This window comes from Pseudophryne corroboree, chromosome 11 (assembly GCF_028390025.1).
Source record: "Pseudophryne corroboree isolate aPseCor3 chromosome 11, aPseCor3.hap2, whole genome shotgun sequence".
Lineage (NCBI taxonomy): Eukaryota > Metazoa > Chordata > Amphibia > Anura > Myobatrachidae > Pseudophryne > Pseudophryne corroboree.
The window spans coordinates 35109949-35134545 of NC_086454.1; the positions used below are offsets into that span (position 1 = coordinate 35109949).

Below are 24597 nucleotides of genomic sequence, written 5' to 3' on the forward strand. Positions count from 1 at the left end.
ACTGAAGTAACATCTATAATTTGCATACTATAAAATTATACAGAGTTGCTGATTGGTTGATGGGGAAACTTCTACACTGGCTCACTTTTCCGCTTTTATCACTGCTTAGTAAATGCCCCCCTATGTGACTAACATCTACCGTCTCTTTTGCCTGCTCCTGCATTGGACTGGTTAACGAAACTAAGCTCCAGTGCCTGGAGGCGGGGTTATAGAGGAGGCGGTGCAATGGATCCTGGGAACAGTCAAAGCTTTAGCCTGTTGGTGCCTCGGATCAAGATCCAACTCTACACCCCCGATGTTATTCCCTGTGGAATCCAGTGTACCTCGCAGAAAGAGATTTAAATATGGTAAGTCTACCATAAATCTCCCTTTTTAAGTAGTTAAACGTATCCTTAGAAAATGGGCGGCTTAATATTCACCGGAATAATCTTTTGTTGTACCTTTAAAACATTGTCTTTTAAAATAAGCTGAAAATATTTAGTTTTTATTTATTTCAGTTCTCTTAAATTGTATATATGCCCGAAAATGACTTCTCTTTCTTGTGAAGTTTCTAAAACTAGATAAATTCAGGAAATTGATGTTAGCAGCCATTTATCTCGGTGTAGGCAGCAGCCGGGAGTTTCCATGCTGTTAGTTGGTCCCTGCGCTGCGCCCGTGTCTGGTCTGTGCAGTCATCATTTCACATTAATGAAGAGCGAGGCACTGCCCTGTGAAGAACAAGCCCTTCACTTAGCCGATAAACCTAATGACTGTTAAGGAGCTTCTTGGATGCAGGTAATTCACTGAACAGGACAATATGACAGCGATAATTGATAGCGTCCAAATGTGCGTGTTCAGAGTGGAACTTCAGAGCGAAGCTGCGCTCCGGAGTCTGCATCCAGCAGGTTGCATAGCAGCAGATGAGACAGATGTTAAACCATACTGGAACGGAGCTGTGTGCTGCATCAGGTCCTGGATACTGCTCCTGACATCTGGATGTTGCTGTGTCAGGGAGCTGTGCCTGGAGCCAGGAGGCTGCAAGAAGCCTTGTGGCAGTCAGCGCAGAGTTTTACTACTCTTTAAGCGATTAGTGCATTGGAGCAGCAATAATATTGAATTATCGCTCCGTTGCTTCCTTGCAAGGAATCCTGGGATGAAAGGCAGCCTAGATGGGCTATTTACAATAAGTTGTGCTCACACAGACAAGACTAATTATCAAGTACATTTGTGCTCTCTCTTTCATCTCTACTCCGGTAGCCCCCCTCCAACGAGCAAAGCATAGTTAGCAGATAAAAGATACACCGTGTTTAAAGTGTGAGACGCTCGGCTTGACCGAGATACTCCGAGAGGTGTAACTTACCGTATTTTTCTTTACATTTTGCATCTCAGCGGTATATTTACTAAGATGCGGATTTTCAGAAATGTTGCCCCTAGCAACCAGATTCCACTTATTTGTCTAGCACCTTCTAGGAGGAGAATAGCTTCAATCGTTGCCATGTGCAACATCTTCACTTCAGAAAACCCACACTTTAGTAAATATACCCCACAGTCCCATCGCGGACGCAGTTAAAAGCCGCTGACAGTGTACCAGAGACGCTAGGCTGCAACTTTAACCGCAGTGGAATTCGTTTTACACATGTAAAAAGTCGCAGATAAAGCAGAACCAAACTTGCGATGAGGAAAAGCCGTAGTCGCTCGCTCACCCATTGCCGTCTGTGCGCGCCATCACTGTAATTCTGTCGCTCCCAGATTTATGCTTGGCGCGGCCAGGTCACGCAGGACCTATATACAGAGAGAGGCTTTCTATCTGAAGCCACAGTAAAAAAAAGACACACCTGGAGTTGTGTGATCCATTTAGAGGACTTTGAAAGCCATCACATGCAGTACCAAGCACACCCATAAATAGATCATCTGTTAGGGTTCTCTCTATTCCAAACCTTGTTAGCCTGTAGAACCACAGGCCCCAGCACACCCAAGACTACACTGATTAGTTGAATCAGCTTGCACGGCTACCACACTACTTCACCCCGTCACACAAAGTGGGCACAGAAGTGTCAGATTAAAGAAAAGAGTTTGCTGAACTCGTGTCCCCTAAGTGATTCTTGGGGGCTCCATTAAATCAGCGCTGCTTGTAGATCTGGTCATAGCTGTTCTCCAGAAATGTTGGATCGGCATTTCCCAGGCTCCTCGGCAGTCTGCCGGGACTGGACGTGTAACAAATGGGAAAGACTCGGAGATTGCTGTGCTAAATTTCTCTCTAACTAAGCTGTATTTCAATGGCTCATTTAATGCTTAGATGGACAAAGGTATTACCCCAGTCACTGACGCATCAAATCCCAGCTCCGAGGCCCTGCTTGAAAACGCTACAGAAGAAGTGGCTTAAGCTGAAATTCTCAACAGAGTCCATGGGAAATGAGGTGAGAAGCCCGGTGGCGGGGTGTATTATTATATCGCTCTCTGCGTCCTCTCTGGAGAGGGGAGGAGGCTGTGCTCGCTGCAGACCGGCCGCTACCTCTGTTCTTCTCCTAGGACACATGACCTTCGTCTTTCATCTCCCTGGAAGTTGTGTCTGTATTATTGCACGTTGGAGGGGATTGGGTCAGCGGTCCCAGTGCTGAGGGATCTGGCCGAGCCCCGTCACATCAGAAGAATGAAAGGCAGCCGGATTTGAATATCACAAGCTTTTGTGTTTGTCAGTGGGATCCCTTATTCTCTTTCAAATGAAACATTATTTATACACAGGACCTGTGATTGTGAAGAAGCTATTTTAAATATTGAAAATGATTTGCTATTCATATAATCTACATTAATACTTTATAAACTTTGCTTTCTTTGATATCAGACGCGAGCCATGTGATCTTTTTCCTATGTAGCTGTATATGTATATATATTATATTGCACACACATATAATGGTCATGAAGAGTTACTTGATAGACAGATATCTGACACACTGTATTTCAGCCTGATGACTGCCCTTCCTCCCCGTACTGTAGTACGGCAGCTGTACATATGTTGCACATGTGTTACTCCTCCAGGCTGTTCTCCATCGGATCCCGCACCTGTGTGAGCTGCATTCCATATGGGATGTATGTGGAGGATAAACTAGAGAGGACTTCGCTGTTCCAGCAGCACAATTGCAGCATAGACCACGGTTTGCGCAGACACCTGTATCACGGGTGATCGTTTGGCATTTTGGGACACAATGTAGCTGTTACAGCTCCGCCCCCCACACCATTGCCGACACATGGGTCTTTATCCGATGAATTTAGAGACCCCGGGATGTTTTTCTGTAAAGGCGAAAAGGTACAAAAGAGACCGTATCAGCTGCTGCCAGTACGTGTTACCGCGCGATAGTCGGGAGACAGATTTTTCGTAGCGCAGTAATCAGGTCACTACTGCGAATGCACCGCAATGCGCAGGCGCGTCGTACAGTTACAAAGCGGATCGTTGCTGTGCGATGGATTTAACAAAGAATCCATTCGCACAGCCGATCACATGGAGATTGACGGGAAGAGGGCATTTGTGGGTGTCAACTGACCGTTTTCTGGGAGTGGTTGGAAAAACGCAGGCGTGTCCAGGCGTTTGCAGGCCGGGTGTCTGACGTCAGTTCCGATCCCGGACAGGCTGAAGTGATCGCAGCGGCTGAGTAAGTTCTGAGCTACTCAGAAACTGCACAAACTATTTTTGTACCGCTCGGCTGCACACATGCGATCGCACCCTTGCACAGCAAATATACACTCCCCAGTGGGCGGCGACTATGCGTTTGCACGGCTGCAAAAAGTAGCTAGCGAGCGATGAACTCGGAATGACCCCCAATGAGTATTGATGTTTGTGAGAGCACAATGAGATTTACTTTCCAGTTACTGGAATACCTTGTTCCCAGCGAGAACCACTAATTGATAATACTCCAATTATGTTTCTTTCCGGGATGTTCTCATTTTCCCCAGCAGAGGTCGGGATCAGCACCGCAGCCTTATATCACAGTTATCCTGACAAATGCTGGACACCTCTAAGACCCTTCTCATACCCGGCAACTAGGCTGGGAGATACGCAGAGTTTATTCTTACAGTAATAAGACGTGTTTGTCCCTCGGCACACATGGCTACAATGAGAACGTACATTGTAGATTATACACATTTGCTTCTGTCCTTATTAGTTTTCTGCTTATTGTCCTTGTATATGTCCTAGAATATAAGCCTCTATTGCCTTGATTCAGAGATGTACGCAAACTTGTTCTTTTTTGCAGTTGAGAGATTATTGGCCATCGCACTGCGCACACCCCGCCATGGTCCAGCCACACCAGTTGCAGAGAGATTTGCAAAGTGCTTGACAGTGAGAGACCATGTGGGGCAAGTAACGGGGAGCAGCCACTAGAACACAGGCGTGTTGCTACCTCTTGGGGGGGTTTGAGGCTGCGGCTGCGATCCCGTACACAGCGGCAATGTCTCCAGGTCTTACTTCCTGCGCCACCATAGGGCTACACAGAACTTTGACTATCGACTGGTCTGCGACGGACGCTGGGTCTTTGTGCGCAGCCGCTGGAATTTGCAAAGTGGCCGGTGGGCGCGTCACTACAAATCCAGATGGCAGCAACATTTTCATATATCCGTACAGCCTCTGCAAATACATCTGTGTGCATCCCTGAATCAAGCACTGTGTTAGCTAATAACACTAAGCTATGTACAGGGCCGTTCTGGGTACCTAGGTGCGGGGCACTGCCCTGACGTCACCCACTGTACCTATTGTGGACCAGAGGTAGTAGACAGCGTCCACACTCCGGCATATTATGGACCTGGAGTTCACGGGTAAGAAGTTACCAGCTGCAGACCCTCCATGTCAGTGGGACGGCACTCAGGCTGTGGACGCCTCGTTTTCCATCATGACATTACACTATGCCACACCTACAGTGTATTGGGCACCGCCTACATCCTGGCAACGAGTGGTAGCACCCGCACTGTCTATGTATTCATCACATGGAATACAATTTGTGGAAACCGAGACAGAAAAGGGCAACTGGATGGCAGAAAGGTGGCAAGACTTGGCAGGAATAGAACCCTGCAATGAATAAAGAGGTGACGTAGACATCACATTGTATATAGGGCCAGATTAACAATGGGGCGAGGGAGCTACAGCTCCAGGCCTACACATAAGAATAGGCCCATCATCATATTAGCAAGACGATGACCAGCTGCCTAGCTGGCCACACAGTCAGCCATAAATCATAAGTATAAAAAAAAAATTTCTAGTTTTTGCACAAATGCATTTAGTGAGTCAGAGGAAATGATGGTGTAGGGGGGAGTACACGCCCACATGTATCACTGGCCACACCCACACAGCACTAGCCTCAACCAAATGACACTGGCCACACCCACACAGCACTGGTCTCAACCAAATGGCACTGGTCACAGCTCCTCCCCTTCTAAGTACAGGCCCTTGCACATATTTAGCCCCAGGTCCATGTAGCCCTTAATCGGGACCTGACTGTAGAACTGTATATGGGGGATGCAGTTATGGGCAGCTCACTGTAAGAGGGGCATAAGGGGACTCATTAATAAAGTCAGTGGAAGGATTACATTATACAGGGGATACGGTCATTAGGTCGACAGTCATTAGGTCGACCACTATTGGTCGACATGGAAAAAGGTCAACATGAGTTTTTCACATTTTTTTTATTTTTTGAACTTTTTCATACTTTAAGAGCCACGTGGACTACGATTGGGAATAGTAACCTGTGCCGAGGGGACGCGGTGCACTAATTCGGGTTCCCCGTCACCTTACGAAGAAAACGACACCAAAAGAAGTTAAAAAAAAACCTCATGTCGACCTTTTTGCATGTGGACCTAGTACATATCGACCTAGTGTCCCTGTCGACCAATAGTGGTCGATCTAATGATACGGCCGACAGGCGACCCGGCGGCAGTGGGGAGGTGACGGGGGGGAGTGAAGTGTCTTCACTCCCCCCGTCACCCGGCTCCATAGCAGTGCATGCTAATATGGAGGAGATTGTCCGTATTGGCCTGCATGCACAAGCGACCCGGCACCAACGATGAACGAGCGCGGGGCCGCCCATCGTTCATCGCTGGTGCCTACACACTGAACAGTATGAATGAGTTCCCTTCATTAATGAACGAGAACATTCATATCGTTCTGTGTTATCTGCCAGTGTGTAGGGCCCATAACCCAGTTTTTATTTGGCATATACTGTAAATGAGATCAGTACTAAGATCTGTTTAATCAACTACAGAAGACAAGGGTCATCAAAGGAAGGGGTGTTTAATACAAGATCGGTAACCCAAACCAAGTCCCGTCTGCCTAGAAACACCCACTTTTGGGCAAAACTCGCACCCGCGAATGCTGCCGTGAAGACTCACATGTAACAACGGGTAGAGGGATCATATCACCCCACTACCAGTGCCCCAACATTCCGCTCACTCCCCATCCTTGTGTATGGCAGTAAGAGCGTGCTATTCCCGCTGCCTGCGGCCGCATAGTGACTTTATGCATCCGCACCTGCGAACGCCGCGCTATGCTGGGATTCTTTGCCTGTGATGCGTAGAGATGTATGAAGACACATCTGTACAGCCCCATGATGGCTATATATACATTTTATTTATCTGCAGTTATTTATATAGCGCACACATATTCCACAGCGCTTTACAGTGACATCAGTCCCGTAAACTACATTTCCCGCCACATGTACACATACACCAGGGTTATCTTTGTCGGTAGTCAACTAACCCAATATTTTTGGCTGGTGGGGGGAAACCAAAGTACTCTGAGCAAACCCACGAGAGCACAGGGAGAACATACAAACTCAACACATCCACATGATGCCACCATATATACAGCTCCATGATGCCACAGTATTTATTTACGATACTACAAGATACAGCTCCATGTTACCATCTCATGCAATCCCACAATGCCACCGTATTCCGCGCCATGCATACTGCACATAATACCATAATGCAACCGTACACAGCCCCATGATACCACCTTATATAACCCAATGATGCCACCACATACAGCCTGATGATGCCACCACTTGCAGCTCCATAATGCCACGATACCACCACATACAGCCTGATGATGCCACCACTTGCAGCTCCATAATGCCACAATACCACCACATACAGCCTCATGATGCCACTACTTGCAGCTCCATAATGCCACGATACCACCACATACAGCCTGATGATGCCACCACTTACAGCTCCATAATGCCACGATACCACCACATACAGCCTCATGATGCCACCACTTGCAGCTCCATAATGCCACGATACCACCACATACAGCCTCATGATGCCACCACTTACAGCTCCATAATGCCACGATACCACCACATACAGCCTCATGATGCCACCACTTGCAGCTCCATAATGCCACGATACCACCACATACAGCCTCATGATGCCACCACTTACAGCTCCATAATGCCACGATACTACCACATACAGCCTCTAGATGCCACCACTTGCAGCTCCATAATGCCACGATACCACCACATACAGCCTCATGATGCCACCACTTATGGCTCCATAATGCCACGATACCACCACATACAGCCTCAAGATGCCACCACTTACAGCTCCATAATGCCACGATACCACCACATACAGCCTGATGATGCCACCACTTGCAGCTCCATAATGCCACGATACCACCACATACAACCCCATGATGCCACATGATACCACCACATACAACCCCATGTTACCACCTCATACAACCACATGATACCACCACATACAACCCCATGATACCACATGATACCACCACATACAGCCCCATGATGCCACATGATACCACCAGATACAGCCCCTATGATACCACCACATACAGCCCTCATGATGCCACATGAGTCCACCACCATCGGCAGCCCCAATGACACTGCTCAGGACAGGTGCTCTCACTATTTTGGTACCACATGCACAAGCCTCCAGTATATTCCCTGAATGCATTTCCCCTCTTGTATCACAATTTGGTTTGTCCAGGTGCAAATTTAGGCCGTTTAGCTGCACTTCCACCTGGTATGTTATTAACTTCAGTGCCTTGATGTAAGGTCTTTATTGTGCAGCACCGGAGCAAATGACATTGTCTTACCCACTGCGATATCTCACGCAGAAATCCTATTCCTTCCTACTGTAAGTGAACTGAACGTGGCTGCAGGTTTGTGATTGTTAAAAATCAAAGTACTGTATATTAAGTATTCCAGAACAATTACACAATAATCACCTTTTGAGATGATATATGTATTATGCACTTTTCCTAGTACTTTACATTGCTGTTTGTATGCAGATTAGTCATTGACCAATCCAATTCATAGAGAGCAGGAGCAACAGTGACACCTACAGGCTGTAAAGAATAGACTAACCAGTGTACAATACTACAGAAGAAGGAGCCAAGTTCCAAGTTTCGTTTTTGTGGAACGGATTTAATTATCGTTTCTTGCTGATCAGACGCATCATTGTGTGAATTTATTACACAGTACTTTTATTGCACAGTTTCCACCTGGTACTTGTAGTGCACAGGATCTTCCAGTACTGGGACACCGCAGTGCTGCATTATCAGGCTGTAGTTGAAACGAGTCCAGCTTTTCCTGGGGAACCCCACACACCTAGTTTGTGCTTTGGAGCAGGCTCCTTTAAATCGTGCCCAGTAGATTAGCTCGGTCTCCCCTTGTCTGAGGGCTGGTGCTCCAGCTCACACAGATGCTGAAGATATTTTTAAAGTTCCAGCATCTGGCTCCCTGGCACAGACCACTGGCAGAAGCCACGATTCGCCTCTGGCGCTGTCACATGGGTAAGCAAACCGATCTGCCAATTGCTATTTATCGTACTTTTCATTCTTCAGCCTTTTCAATTTTTTTATTTTTTTTATTTTGGTAACTGTATTGCCCTTAATGTCTCGTAGGGAAACAGCCACACACGTCCCACATAGATCTTTTCAGGGGCACATTAATTACCAGCAATATGCTGATCACTGGCAGCTCTGTTAATTAATTACAAGGGGGCAATATGTCGTGAATGCATCATGTCATTTTTATTTTTGTTTTTTTTTCAAAATTGTGTTATAAGAACGAAGCCAACTCCTGTAATGCAAATGACTAAACTGGCCTACAAGTCACCTCTTTGTGCTTCTGTCTTCTGAAAGCCAATTACTCATTGTCTCCATAAATAAAGAATCACAGATTTGCATATTTTACTTAGTACAGTGGGAAATAATGTTTCTTAACTAGGTCTCAACAGACTTTTTTCATTTTTTTTTTTCATTTTTTTTTTTGTATTTTTACTTGAGAGGAAAGAAATCGCTCGGAGCTGTAGTTTTAGGACGTTTACTCCAAAGGAAGGAGAGAGAGAGAGAGAGAGAGAGGGAGAGAGAAAAGAACCACATGTGAATCTGAAAGAACACAGTAGTGGTGCCGTGACATCCAGCAATGTGATATTCTGGCTGCGCTTTAGGGTTTATGTTACCTTTACTATAAGAAAATACACTTAGCTGTACAATGTTCTTGGGGTAGGCTTATCCCTAGCAGATGTATTAAGCCTGGAGAAGTGATAAAGCAGTGATAAGTGTAAGGTGATAACGCACCGGCCAATCAGCTCCTAACTGTGTATTTACATATTGGAGCTGATTGGCTGATCCGTTATCACCTTGCACTTATCACTGCTTTATCACTTCTCCAGGCTTAATACATCTGCCCCCATGATATTTTATATCTCAGCAAGGTGACTGGATACTGAGCACAGGGTTTTTAATATGTAATCAATGTACATTTTTGTTGTCTTAATACCCCCCTCCCCCAATCTACTGGAAAACCATGCATCCCCTCCCTCAAAAAAAATGAGAAATACAGAATTGCATTTAGAGAATAACATTCTGATAAGACGTGTAGTAAAGTGTATTGGTGACCAGTTATTTATATAGCGCACACTGTATATTCTCTGCCACATATACACACACTAGGGTTATTTCCCTGTGTGGCAGAATCTAATTAACTACAAGGATGGATTTTTTTGTATTATGGGAGCAAATTTACGCGAACATGGGGAGAACACACAAACTCAGTACATATAATCCTTGGTGGGAATCAAACACTGCTGTGAGGCAGTAATGCCAACCACCACGCCAACCATGCTGCCACAATCAACCTCATGCCTCACAATGTTTGTAGATCGCCAAAGAAAGATTGTGATGATGGAGTGTACTGCAGGTCACAGAGTCACACAGATGGAGTGTACTGCAGGTCACACAGATGGAGTGTACTGCAGGTCACACACTGTCACACAGATGGAGTGTACTACAGGTCACAGAGTCACACAGATGAAGTGTACTGCCGGTCACACTGTCACACAGATGGAGTGTACTGCAGGTCACACTGGCACACAGATGGAGTGTACTGCAGGTCACACTGTCACACAGATGGAGTGTACTGCAGGTCACACACTGTCACACAGATGGATTGTACTACAGGTCACAGAGTCACACAGATGGAGTGTACTGCAGGTCACACAGATGAAGTGTACTGCAGGTCACACTGTCACACAGATGGAGTGTACTGCAGGTCACACTGTCACACAGATGGAGTGTACTGCAGGTCACACAGTCACACAGAGGGAGTGTACTGCAGGTCACACAGATGGAGTGCACTGCAGGTCACACTGTCACACAGATGGAGTGTACTGCAGGTCACATTGTCACACAGATGGAGTGTACTGCAGGTCACATTGTCACACAGATGGAGTGTACTGCAGGTCACACTGTCACACAGAGGGAGTGTACTGCAGGTCACACAGATGGAGTGTACTGCAGGTCACATTGTCACACAGATGGAGTGTACTGCAGGTCACACTGTCACACAGAGGGAGTGTACTGCAGGTCACACAGATGGAGTGTACTGCAGGTCACATTGTCACACAGATGGAGTGTACTGCAGGTCACACTGTCACACAGAGGGAGTGTACTGCAGGTCACACAGATGGAGTGTACTGCAGGTCACATTGTCACACAGATGGAGTGTACTGCAGGTCACACTGTCACACAGTGGGAGTGTACTGCAGGTCACACAGATGGAGTGTACTGCAGGTCACACTGTCACACAGATGGAGTGTACTGCAGGTCACACTGTCACACAGATGGAGTGTACTGCAGGTCACACTGTCACACAGAGGGAGTGTACTGCAGGTCACACTGTCACACAGATGGAGTGTACTGCAGGTCACACAGTCACACAGAGGGAGTGTACTGCAGGTCACACAGATGGAGTGCACTGCAGGTCACACAGATGGAGTGTACTGCAGGTCACATTGTCACACAGATGGAGTGTACTGCAGGTCACATTGTCACACAGATGGAGTGTACTGCAGGTCACACTGTCACACAGAGGGAGTGTACTGCAGGTCACACAGATGGAGTGTACTGCAGGTCACATTGTCACACAGATGGAGTGTACTGCAGGTCACACTGTCACACAGAGGGAGTGTACTGCAGGTCACACAGATGGAGTGTACTGCAGGTCACACTGTCACACAGATGGAGTGTACTGCAGGTCACACTGTCACACAGATGGAGTGTACTGCAGGTCACACTGTCACACAGAGGGAGTGTACTGCAGGTCACACTGTCACACAGATGGAGTGTACTGCAGGTCACACTGTCACAGATGGAGTGTACTGCAGGTCACACTGTCACACAGATGGAGTGTACTGCAGGTCACACTGGCACACAGGGAGTGTACTGCAGGTCACACAGATGGAGTGCATTGCAGGTCACACTGTCACACACAGGGAGTGTACTGCAGGTCACACAGATGGAGTGCATTGCAGGTCACACTGTCACACACAGGGAGTGCACTGCAGGTCACACAGATGGAGTGTACTGCAGGTCACACTGTCACACAGAGGGAGTGTACTGCAGGTCACACTGTCACACAGATGGAGTGTACTGCAGGTCACACAGTCACACAGAGGGAGTGTACTGCAGGTCACACAGATGGAGTGCACTGCAGGTCACACTGTCACACAGATGGAGTGTACTGCAGGTCACATTGTCACACAGATGGAGTGTACTGCAGGTCACATTGTCACACAGATGGAGTGTACTGCAGGTCACACTGTCACACAGAGGGAGTGTACTGCAGGTCACACAGATGGAGTGTACTGCAGGTCACATTGTCACACAGATGGAGTGTACTGCAGGTCACACTGTCACACAGAGGGAGTGTACTGCAGGTCACACTGTCACACAGATGGAGTGTACTGCAGGTCACACTGTCACAGATGGAGTCTACTGCAGGTCACATTGTCACACAGATGGAGTGTACTGCAGGTCACACTGTCATACAGATGGAGTGTACTGCAGGTCACACTGTCACAGATGGAGTGTACTGCAGGTCACACTGTCACAGATGGAGTGTACTGCAGGTCACACTGTCACACAGATGGAGTGTACTGCAGGTCACACAGATGGAGTGCACTGCAGGTCACACTGTCACACAGAGGGAGTGTACTGCAGGTCACACAGATGGAGTGTACTGAAGGTCACACTGTCACACAGATGGAGTGTACTGCAGGTCACATTGTCACACAGATGGAGTGTACTGCAGGTCACACTGTCACACAGATGGAGTGTACTGCAGGTCACACTGTCACAGATGGAGTGTACTGCAGGTCACACTGTCACAGATGGAGTGTACTGCAGGTCACACTGTCACACAGATGGAGTGTACTGCAGGTCACACTGTCACACAGATGGAGTGTACTGCAGGTCACACTGTCACACAGATGGAGTGTACTGCAGGTCACACTGTCACAGATGGAGTGTACTGCAGGTCACACTGTCACAGATGGAGTGTACTGCAGGTCACACTGTCACACAGATGGAGTGTACTGCAGGTCACACTGTCACAGATGGAGTGTACTGCAGGTCACACTGTCACAGATGGAGTGTACTGCAGGTCACACTGTCACAGATGGAGTGTACTGCAGGTCACACTGTCACACAGATGGAGTGTACTGCAGGTCACACTGTCACACAGAGGGAGTGTACTGCAGGTCACACAGATGGAGTGTACTGAAGGTCACACTGTCACACATATGGAGTGTACTGCAGGTCACACTGTCACACAGATGGAGTGTACTGCAGGTCACACTGTCACACAGATGGAGTGTACTGCAGGTCACACTGGCACACAGAGGGAGTGTACTGCAGGTCACACAGATGGAGTGCACTGCAGGTCACACTGTCACACAGAGGGAGTGTACTGCAGGTCACACAGATAGAGTGTACTGCAGGTCACACTGTCACACAGAGGGAGTGTACTGCAGGTCACACAGATGGAGTGTACTGCAGGTCACACTGTCACACAGATGGAGTGTACTGCAGGTCACATTGTCACACAGATGGAGTGTACTGCAGGTCACATTGTCACACAGATGGAGTGTACTGCAGGTCACACTGGCACACAGATGGAGTGTACTGCAGGTCACACTGGCACACAGAGGGAGTGTACTGCAGGTCACACTGTCACAGATGGAGTGTACTGCAGGTCACACTGTCACACAGATGGAGTGTACTGCAGGTCACACAGATGGAGTGTACTGCAGGTCACACTGTCACACAGATGGAGTGTACTGCAGGTCACACTGTCACACAGATGGAGTGTACTGCAGGTCACACTGTCACACAGATGGAGTGTAATGCAGGTCACACTGTCACACAGATGGAGTGTACTGCAGGTCACACTGTCACACAGATGGAGTGTAATGCAGGTAACACCGTGCAGACACAGCAACAACCTTAAGTTAATTGGAAATTCTTTTATAACAATCTCCTCAAATGGGTCTGACTGATGAGTCAGGTGACCTGCATGTTGCAATGAAGACTTCTGCATCTGTACAGATCCCTTTACACAACGGAGAGACTGGATGTGATCATAATCAGAGGTGTAGAACTCAAGTGATTCTGCTGTAGCAACACAATATCAATGTGTAATGCATCCGGCAGTAAGCGCTGCACAGATATTGTCGCTGTGATACAAAGTAACCTTCATATGACAAAGGAATGGTGTGATCCAAGGTAACCATCTAACACAACGCTCCTGCGCATTTTACAGCAGCTCTACGCAGCCCAGCTCGCCAGCATGCAGGTGTCCCCGGGAGCCAAAATGTCCAGCACCCCACAGCCACAGAACTCTACGGGAGCCATGTCACCGACAGGCATGAAGAGTGAGAAGCGAGGGACCAGCCCCATCACACAGATTAAGGTACGAAGATAGAGAATACAAAGTTATTTAACATCACTGACTGTACCGTGCCATCATATTCCATATCTGTACTGTAACCGTACCATACTCTCCAGAGTCTGCACTGTACCCTGGCATCGTTTCCATTGTCTACACTGTTACTGCGCTGTACCCTACCATCGTTTCCATTGTCTACACTGTTACTGCGCTGTACCTTGCCATCGTTTCCATTGTCTACACTGTTACTGCGCTGTACTCTACCATCTTTTCCATTGTCTACACTGTTACTGCGCTGTACTCTACCATCTTTTCCATTGTCTACACTGTTACTGCGCTGTACTCTGCCATCTTTTCCATTGTCTACATTGTTACTGCGCTGTACCCTACCATCTTTTCCATTGTCTACACTGTTACTGCGCTGTACTCTACCATCGTTTCCATTGTCTACACTGTTACTGCGCTGTACCCTACCATCGTTTCCATTGTCTACACTGTTACTGCGCTGTACCCTGGCATCGTTTCCATTGTCTACACTGTTACTGCGCTGTACCCTACCATCTTTTCCATTGTCTACACTGTTACTGCCCTGGACCCTATCATCGTCCACACTGTTACTGCGCTGTACCCTACCATCTTTTCCATTGTCTACATTGTTACTGCGCTGTACCCTACCATCTTTTCCATTGTCTACACTGTTACTGCGCTGTACCCTGCCATCGTGTCCATTGTCTACACTGTTACTGCGCTGTACCCTGCCATCGTGTCCATTGTCTACACTGTTACTGCGCTGTACCCTGCCATCGTGTCCATTGTCTACACTGTTACTGCGCTGTACCCTGCCATCTTTTCCATTGTCTACACTGTTACTGCGCTGTACTCTACCATCTTTTCCATTGTCTACACTGTTACTGCGCTGTACTCTACCATCTTTTCCATTGTCTACACTGTTACTGCGCTGTACCCTACCATCTTTTCCATTGTCTACACTGTTACTGCGCTGTACTCTACCATCTTTTCCATTGTCTACACTGTTACTGCGCTGTACCCTACCATCTTTTCCATTGTCTACATTGTTACTGCGCTGTACCCTACCATCTTTTCCATTGTCTACACTGTTACTGCGCTGTACTCTACCATCTTTTCCATTGTCTACACTGTTACTGCGCTGTACCTTACCATCTTTTCCATTGTCTACACCGTTACTGCGCTGTACCCTACCATCTTTTCCATTGTCTACACTGTTACTGCGCTGTACTCTACCATCTTTTCCATTGTCTACACTGTTACTGCGCTGTACCTTACCATCTTTTCCATTGTCTACACTGTTACTGCGCTGTACTCTGCCATCTTTTCCATTGTCTACACTGTTACTGCGCTGTACTCTACCATCTTTTCCATTGTCTACACTGTTACTGCGCTGTACTCTGCCATCTTTTCCATTGTCTACATTGTTACTGCGCTGTACCTTACCATCTTTTCCATTGTCTACACTGTTACTGCGCTGTACTCTACCATCTTTTCCATTGTCTACACTGTTACTGCGCTGTACTCTACCATCTTTTCCATTGTCTACACTGTTACTGCGCTGTACTCTGCCATCTTTTCCATTGTCTACACTGTTACTGCGCTGTACCCTACCATCTTTTCCATTGTCTACACTGTTACTGCGCTGTACCCTACCATCTTTTCCATTGTCTACACTGTTACTGCGCTGTACCCTACCATCGTTTCCATTGTCTACACCGTTACTGCGCTGTACCCTACCATCTTTTCCATTGTCTACACTGTTACTGCGCTGTACCTTACCATCTTTTCCATTGTCTACACCGTTACTGCGCTGTACTCTACCATCGTTTCCATTGTCTACACTGTTACTGCGCTGTACTCTGCCATCTTTTCCATTGTCTACACTGTTACTGCGCTGTACTCTACCATCTTTTCCATTGTCTACACTGTTACTGCGCTGTACTCTGCCATCTTTTCCATTGTCTACACTGTTACTGCGCTGTACCCTACCATCTTTTCCATTGTCTACACCGTTACTGCGCTGTACCCTACCATCTTTTCCATTGTCTACACTGTTACTGCGCTGTACCCTGCCATCTTTTCCATTGTCTACACTGTTACTGCGCTGTACCCTGCCATCTTTTCCATTGTCTACACTGTTACTGCGCTGTACCCTGCCATCTTTTCCATTGTCTACACTGTTACTGCGCTGTACCCTGCCATCGTTTCCATTGTCTACACTGTTACTGCGCTGTACCCTGCCATCTTTTCCATTGTCTACACTGTTACTGCGCTGTACCCTACCATCGTTTCCATTGTCTACACTGTTACTGCGCTGTACTCTGCCATCTTTTCCATTGTCTACACTGTTACTGCGCTGTACCCTACCATCGTTTCCATTGTCTACACTGTTACTGCGCTGTACTCTGCCATCTTTTCCATTGTCTACACTGTTACTGCGCTGTACCCTACCATCGTTTCCATTGTCTACACTGTTACTGCGCTGTACCCTGCCATCTTTTCCATTGTCTACACTGTTACTGCGCTGTACTCTACCATCTTTTCCACTGTCTACACTGTTACTGCGCTGTACTCTACCATCTTTTCTATTGTCTACACTGTTACTGCGCTGTACTCTACCATCGTTTCCATTGGCTACACTGTTACTGCGCTGTACTCTACCATCTTTTCCACTGTCTACACTGTTACTGCGCTGTACTCTACCATCTTTTCCATTGTCTACACTGTTACTGCGCTGTACCCTGCCATCTTTTCCATTGTCTACACTGTTACTGCGCTGTACTCTGCCATCTTTTCCATTGTCTACACTGTTACTGCGCTGTACCCTACCATCGTGTCCATTGTCTACACTGTTACTGCGCTGTACTCTGCCATCTTTTCCATTGTCTACACTGTTACTGCGCTGTACCCTGCCATCGTTTCCATTGTCTACACTGTTACTGCGCTGTACCCTGCCATCGTTTCCATTGTCTACACTGTTACTGCGCTGTACCCTGCCATCGTTTCCATTGTCTACACTGTTACTGCGCTGTACTCTACCATCTTTTCCACTGTCTACACTGTTACTGCGCTGTACTCTACCATCTTTTCCATTGTCTACACTGTTACTGCGCTGTACTCTACCATCTTTTCCATTGTCTACACTGTTACTGCGCTGTACCCTGCCATCTTTTCCATTGTCTACACTGTTACTGCGCTGTACTCTGCCATCTTTTCCATTGTCTACACTGTTACTGCGCTGTACTCTGCCATCTTTTCCATTGTCTACACTGTTACTGCGCTGTACCCTACCATCTTTTCCATTGTCTACACTGTTACTGCGCTGTACCCTGCCATCGTGTCCATTGTCTACACTGTTACTGCGCTGTACCCTGCCATCGTGTCCATTGTCTACACTGTTACTGCGCTGTACCCTGCCATCGTGTCCATTGTCTACACTGTTACTGCGCTGTACCCTGCCATCGTGTCCATTGTCTACACTGTTACTGCGCTGTACCCTGCCATCTTTTCCATTGTCTACACTGTTACTGCGCTGTACTCTACCATCTTTTCCATTGTCTACACTGTTACTGCGCTGTACTCTACCATCTTTTCCATTGTCTACACTGTTACTGCGCTGTACCCTACCATCTTTTCCATTGTCTACACTGTTACTGCGCTGTACCTTACCATCTTTTCCATTGTCTACACCGTTACTGCGCTGTACCCTACCATCTTTTCCATTGTCTACACTGTTACTGCGCTGTACTCTGCCATCTTTTCCATTGTCTACACTGTTACTGCGCTGTACTCTACCATCTTTTCCATTGTCTACACTGTTACTGCGCTGTACTCTGCCATCTTTTCCATTGTCTACACTGTTACTGCGCTGTACCCTACCATCTTTTCCATTGTCTACACCGTTACTGCGCTGTACCCTACCATCTTTTCCATTGTCTACACTGTTACTGCGCTGTACCTTACCATCTTTTCCATTGTCTACACCGTTACTGCGCTGTACCCTACCATCTTTTCCATTGTCTACACCGTTACTGCGCTGTACCCTACCATCTTTTCCATTGTCTACACTGTTACTGCGCTGTACCCTGCCATCTTTTCCATTGTCTACACTGTTACTGCGCTGTACCCTGCCATCTTTTCCATTGTCTACACTGTTACTGCGCTGTACCCTGCCATCTTTTCCATTGTCTACACTGTTACTGCGCTGTACCCTGCCATCGTTTCCATTGTCTACACTGTTACTGCGCTGTACCCTGCCATCTTTTCCATTGTCTACACTGTTACTGCGCTGTACCCTACCATCTTTTCCATTGTCTACACTGTTACTGCGCTGTACTCTACCATCTTTTCCATTGTCTACACTGTTACTGCGCTGTACTCTGCCATCTTTTCCATTGTCTACACTGTTACTGCGCTGTACTCTACCATCTTTTCCATTGTCTACACTGTTACTGCGCTGTACTCTACCATCTTTTCCATTGTCTACACTGTTACTGCGCTGTACTCTGCCATCTTTTCCATTGTCTACACTGTTACTGCGCTGTACCCTACCATCGTTTCCATTGTCTACACTGTTACTGCGCTGTACTCTGCCATCTTTTCCATTGTCTACACTGTTACTGCGCTGTACCCTACCATCGTTTCCATTGTCTACACTGTTACTGCGCTGTACCCTGCCATCTTTTCCATTGTCTACACTGTTACTGCGCTGTACTCTACCATCTTTTCCACTGTCTACACTGTTACTGCGCTGTACTCTACCATCTTTTCCATTGTCTACACTGTTACTGCGCTGTACTCTACCATCGTTTCCATTGTCTACACTGTTACTGCGCTGTACTCTACCATCTTTTCCACTGTCTACACTGTTACTGCGCTGTACTCTACCATCTTTTCCATTGTCTACACTGTTACTGCGCTGTACTCTACCATCTTTTCCACTGTCTACACTGTTACTGCGCTGTACTCTACCATCTTTTCCATTGTCTACACTGTTACTGCGCTGTACTCTACCATCGTTTCCATTGTCTACACTGTTACTGCGCTGTACTCTACCATCTTTTCCACTGTCTACACTGTTACTGCGCTGTACTCTACCATCTTTTCCATTGTCTACACTGTTACTGCGCTGTACCCTGCCATCTTTTCCATTGTCTACACTGTTACTGCGCTGTACTCTGCCATCTTTTCCATTGTCTACACTGTTACTGCGCTGTACCCTACCATCGTGTCCATTGTCTACACTGTTACTGCGCTGTACTCTGCCATCTTTTCCATTGTCTACACTGTTACTGCGCTGTACCCTGCCATCGTTTCCATTGTCTACACTGTTACTGCGCTGTACCCTGCCATCGTTTCCATTGTCTACACTGTTACTGCGCTGTACCCTGCCATCGTTTCCATTGTCTACACTGTTACTGCGCTGTACTCTACCATCTTTTCCACTGTCTACACTGTTACTGCGCTGTACTCTACCATCTTTTCCATTGTCTACACTGTTACTGCGCTGTACTCTACCATCTTTTCCATTGTCTACACTGTTACTGCGCTGTACCCTGCCATCTTTTCCATTGTCTACACTGTTACTGCGCTGTACTCTGCCATCTTTTCCATTGTCTACACTGTTACTGCGCTGTACTCTACCATCTTTTCCATTGTCTACACTGTTACTGCGCTGTACTCTACCATCTTTTCCACTGTCTACACTGTTACTGCGCTGTACTCTACCATCTTTTCCATTGTCTACACTGTTACTGCGCTGTACTCTACCATCTTTTCCATTGTCTACACTGTTACTGCGCTGTACCCTGCCATCTTTTCCATTGTCTACACTGTTACTGCGCTGTACTCTGCCATCTTTTCCATTGTCTACACTGTTACTGCGCTGTACTCTGCCATCTTTTCCATTGTCTACACTGTTACTGCGCTGTACTCTACCATCTTTTCCACTGTCTACACTGTTACTGCGCTGTACTCTACCATCTTTTCCATTGTCTACACTGTTACTGCGCTGTACCCTGCCATCTTTTCCATTGTCTACACTGTTACTGCGCTGTACTCTGCCATCTTTTCCATTGTCTACACTGTTACTGCGCTGTACTCTACCATCTTTTCCATTGTCTACACTGTTACTGCGCTGTACTCTGCCATCTTTTCCATTGTCTACACTGTTACTGCGCTGTACCCTGCCATCGTGTCCATTGTCTACACTGTTACTGCGCTGTACCCTGCCATCGTGTCCATTGTCTACACTGTTACTGCGCTGTACCCTGCCATCGTGTCCATTGTCTACACTGTTACTGCGCTGTACCCTGCCATCGTGTCCATTGTCTACACTGTTACTGCGCTGTACCCTGCCATCTTTTCCATTGTCTACACTGTTACTGCGCTGTACCCTGCCATCTTTTCCATTGTCTACACTGTTACTGCGCTGTACTCTACCATCTTTTCCATTGTCTACACTGTTACTGCGCTGTACCCTACCATCTTTTCCATTGTCTACACTGTTACTGCGCTGTACTCTGCCATCTTTTCCATTGTCTACACTGTTACTGCGCTGTACCCTACCATCTTTTCCATTGTCTACACTGTTACTGCGCTGTACTCTGCCATCTTTTCCATTGTCTACACTGTTACTGCGCTGTACTCTGCCATCTTTTCCATTGTCTACACTGTTACTGCGCTGTACCCTGCCATCTTTTCCATTGTCTACACTGTTACTGCGCTGTACCCTACCATTGTCTACACTGTTACTGCGCTGTACTCTACCATCTTTTCCATTGTCTACACTGTTACTGCGCTGTACCCTGCCATCTTTTCCATTGTCTACACTGTTACTGCGCTGTACCCTGCCATCTTTTCCATTGTCTACACTGTTACTGCGCTGTACTCTACCATCTTTTCCATTGTCTACACTGTTACTGCGCTGTACTCTGCCATCTTTTCCATTGTCTACACTGTTACTGCGCTGTACCCTGCCATCTTTTCCATTGTCTACACTGTTACTGCGCTGTACCCTGCCATCTTTTCCATTGTCTACACTGTTACTGCGCTGTACTCTACCATCTTTTCCATTGTCTACACTGTTACTGCGCTGTACTCTGCCATCTTTTCCATTGTCTACACTGTTACTGCGCTGTACTCTGCCATCTTTTCCATTGTCTACACTGTTACTGCGCTGTACTCTGCCATCTTTTCCATTGTCTACACTGTTACTGCGCTGTACCCTACCATCGTGTCCATTGTCTACACTGTTACTGCGCTGTACTCTGCCATCTTTTCCATTGTCTACACTGTTACTGCGCTGTACTCTGCCATCTTTTCCATTGTCTACACTGTTACTGCGCTGTACCTTACCATCGTTTCCATTGTCTACACTGTTACTGCGCTGTACCCTGCCATCTTTTCCATTGTCTACACTGTTACTGCGCTGTACCCTGCCATCTTTTCCATTGTCTACACTGTTACTGCGCTGTACTCTGCCATCTTTTCCATTGTCTACACTGTTACTGCGCTGTACCTTACCATCGTTTCCATTGTCTACACTGTTACTGCGCTGTACCCTGCCATCTTTTCCATTGTCTACACTGTTACTGCGCTGTACTCTACCATCTTTTCCATTGTCTACATTGTTACTGCGCTGTACCCTGCCATCTTTTCCATTGTCTACACTGTTACTGCGCTGTACCCTACCATCGTTTCCATTGTCTACACTGTTACTGCGCTGTACTCTACCATCTTTTCCATTGTCTACACTGTTACTGCGCTGTACTCTGCCATCTTTTCCATTGTCTACACTGTTACTGCGCTGTACTCTACCATCTTTTCCATTGTCTACACTGTTACTGCGCTGTACCCTACCATCGTTTCCATTGTCTACACTGTTACTGCGCTGTACCCTACCATCTTTTCCATTGTCTACACTGTTACTGCGCTGTACCCTGCCATCTTTTCCATTGTCTACACTGTTACTGCGCTGTACTCTACCATCTTTTCCATTGTCTACACTGTTACTGCGCTGTACTCTGCCATCTTTTCCATTGTCTACACTGTTACTGCGCTGTACCCTACCATCTTTTCCATTGTCTACACTGTTACTGCGCTGTACTCTGCCATCTTTTCCATTGTCTACACTGTTACTGCGCTGTACCCTACCATCGTGTCCATTGTCTACACTGTTACTGCGCTGTACTCTACCATCTTTTCCATTGTCTACACTGTTACTGCGCTGTACCCTGCCATCTTTTCCATTGTCTACATTGTTACTGCGCTGTACCCTACCATCGTTTCCATTGTCTACACTGTTACTGCGCTGTACCCTGCCATCTTTTCCATTGTCTACACTGTTACTGCGCTGTACCCTGCCATCTTTTCCACTGCCTACACTGTTACTGCGCTGTACTCTACCATCTTTTCCATTGTCTACACTGTTACTGCGCTGTACCCTGCCATCTTTTCCATTGTCTACACTGTTACTGCGCTGTACCCTGCCATCTTTTCCACTGTCTACACTGTTACTGCGCTGTACTCTACCATCTTTTCCATTGTCTACACTGTTACTGCGCTGTACTCTGCCATCTTTTCCATTGTCTACACTGTTACTGCGCTGTACCTTACCATCGTTTCCATTGTCTACACTGTTACTGCGCTGTACCTTACCATCGTTTCCATTGTCTACACTGTTACTGCGCTGTACCCTGCCATCTTTTCCATTGTCTACACTGTTACTGCGCTGTACTCTGCCATCTTTTCCATTGTCTACACTGTTACTGCGCTGTACCTTACCATCGTTTCCATTGTCTACACTGTTACTGCACTGTACCCTACCATCGTTTCCATTGTCTACACTGTTACTGCGCTGTACTCTGCCATCTTTTCCATTGTCTACACTGTTACTGCGCTGTACTCTACCATCTTTTCCATTGTCTACACTGTTACTGCGCTGTACCTTACCATCGTTTCCATTGTCTACACTGTTACTGCGCTGTACCCTGCCATCTTTTCCATTGTCTACACTGTTACTGCGCTGTACTCTGCCATCTTTTCCATTGTCTACACTGTTACTGCGCTGTACCCTGCCATCGTTTCCATTGTCTACACTGTTACTGCGCTGTACTCTGCCATCTTTTCCATTGTCTACACTGTTACTGCGCTGTACCCTACCATCTTTTCCATTGTCTACACTGTTACTGCGCTGTACCCTACCATCTTTTCCATTGTCTACATTGTTACTGCGCTGTACTCTGCCATCTTTTCCATTGTCTACACTGTTACTGCGCTGTACTCTGCCATCTTTTCCATTGTCTACATTGTTACTGCGCTGTACTCTGCCATCTTTTCCATTGTCTACATTGTTACTGCGCTGTACCTTACCATCTTTTCCATTGTCTACATTGTTACTGCGCTGTACTCTGCCATCTTTTCCATTGTCTACATTGTTACTGCGCTGTACCCTACCATCTTTTCCATTGTCTACACTGTTACTGCGCTGTACCCTACCATCTTTTCCATTGTCTACACTGTTACTGCGCTGTACCCTGCCATCTTTTCCATTGTCTACACTGTTACTGCGCTGTACCCTACCATCTTTTCCATTGTCTACATTGTTACTGCGCTGTACTCTGCCATCTTTTCCATTGTCTACACTGTTACTGCGCTGTACTCTGCCATCTTTTCCATTGTCTACACTGTTACTGCGCTGTACTCTACCATCTTTTCCATTGTCTACACTGTTACTGCGCTGTACCTTACCATCGTTTCCATTGTCTACACTGTTACTGCGCTGTACCCTGCCATCTTTTCCATTGTCTACACTGTTACTGCGCTGTACTCTGCCATCTTTTCCATTGTCTACACTGTTACTGCGCTGTACTCTGCCATCTTTTCCATTGTCTACACTGTTACTGCGCTGTACCCTACCATCTTTTCCATTGTCTACACTGTTACTGCGCTGTACTCTGCCATCTTTTCCATTGTCTACATTGTTACTGCGCTGTACTCTACCATCTTTTCCATTGTCTACACTGTTACTGCGCTGTACCTTACCATCGTTTCCATTGTCTACACTGTTACTGCGCTGTACCCTACCATCGTTTCCATTGTCTACACTGTTACTGCGCTGTACTCTGCCATCTTTTCCATTGTCTACACTGTTACTGCGCTGTACTCTACCATCTTTTCCATTGTCTACACTGTTACTGCGCTGTACTCTGCCATCTTTTCCATTGTCTACACTGTTACTGCGCTGTACCCTACCATCGTGTCCATTGTCTACACTGTTATGTACAGTACAACCATTTCTAGTGTCTGTGCTGTACCCTACGATTGTATCCAGAAGCAAATAAGA

The 24597-nt window shown here is 46.8% G+C and overlaps 1 protein-coding gene and 1 long non-coding RNA gene across 16 annotated transcripts in view; one reads left to right on the forward strand and one right to left on the reverse strand.

The window, feature by feature from the left end:
* Window positions 1-24597, forward strand: part of SOX6 (SRY-box transcription factor 6) — a 560806-nt gene that overhangs the window by 456735 nt on the left and 79474 nt on the right. For all 13 annotated transcript variants that reach the window (XM_063946465.1, XM_063946471.1, XM_063946464.1 and 10 more), the window contains one exon: window positions 14097-14246. In XM_063946465.1, coding sequence (XP_063802535.1) covers window positions 14097-14246 — 150 coding nt within the window. The remainder of the gene's footprint in view (window positions 1-14096; window positions 14247-24597) is intronic.
* The window catches only part of LOC134970404 (uncharacterized), a 458298-nt gene that overhangs the window by 100126 nt on the left and 333575 nt on the right, over window positions 1-24597 (reverse strand). The gene's annotated exons all lie outside the window — the stretch shown is intronic.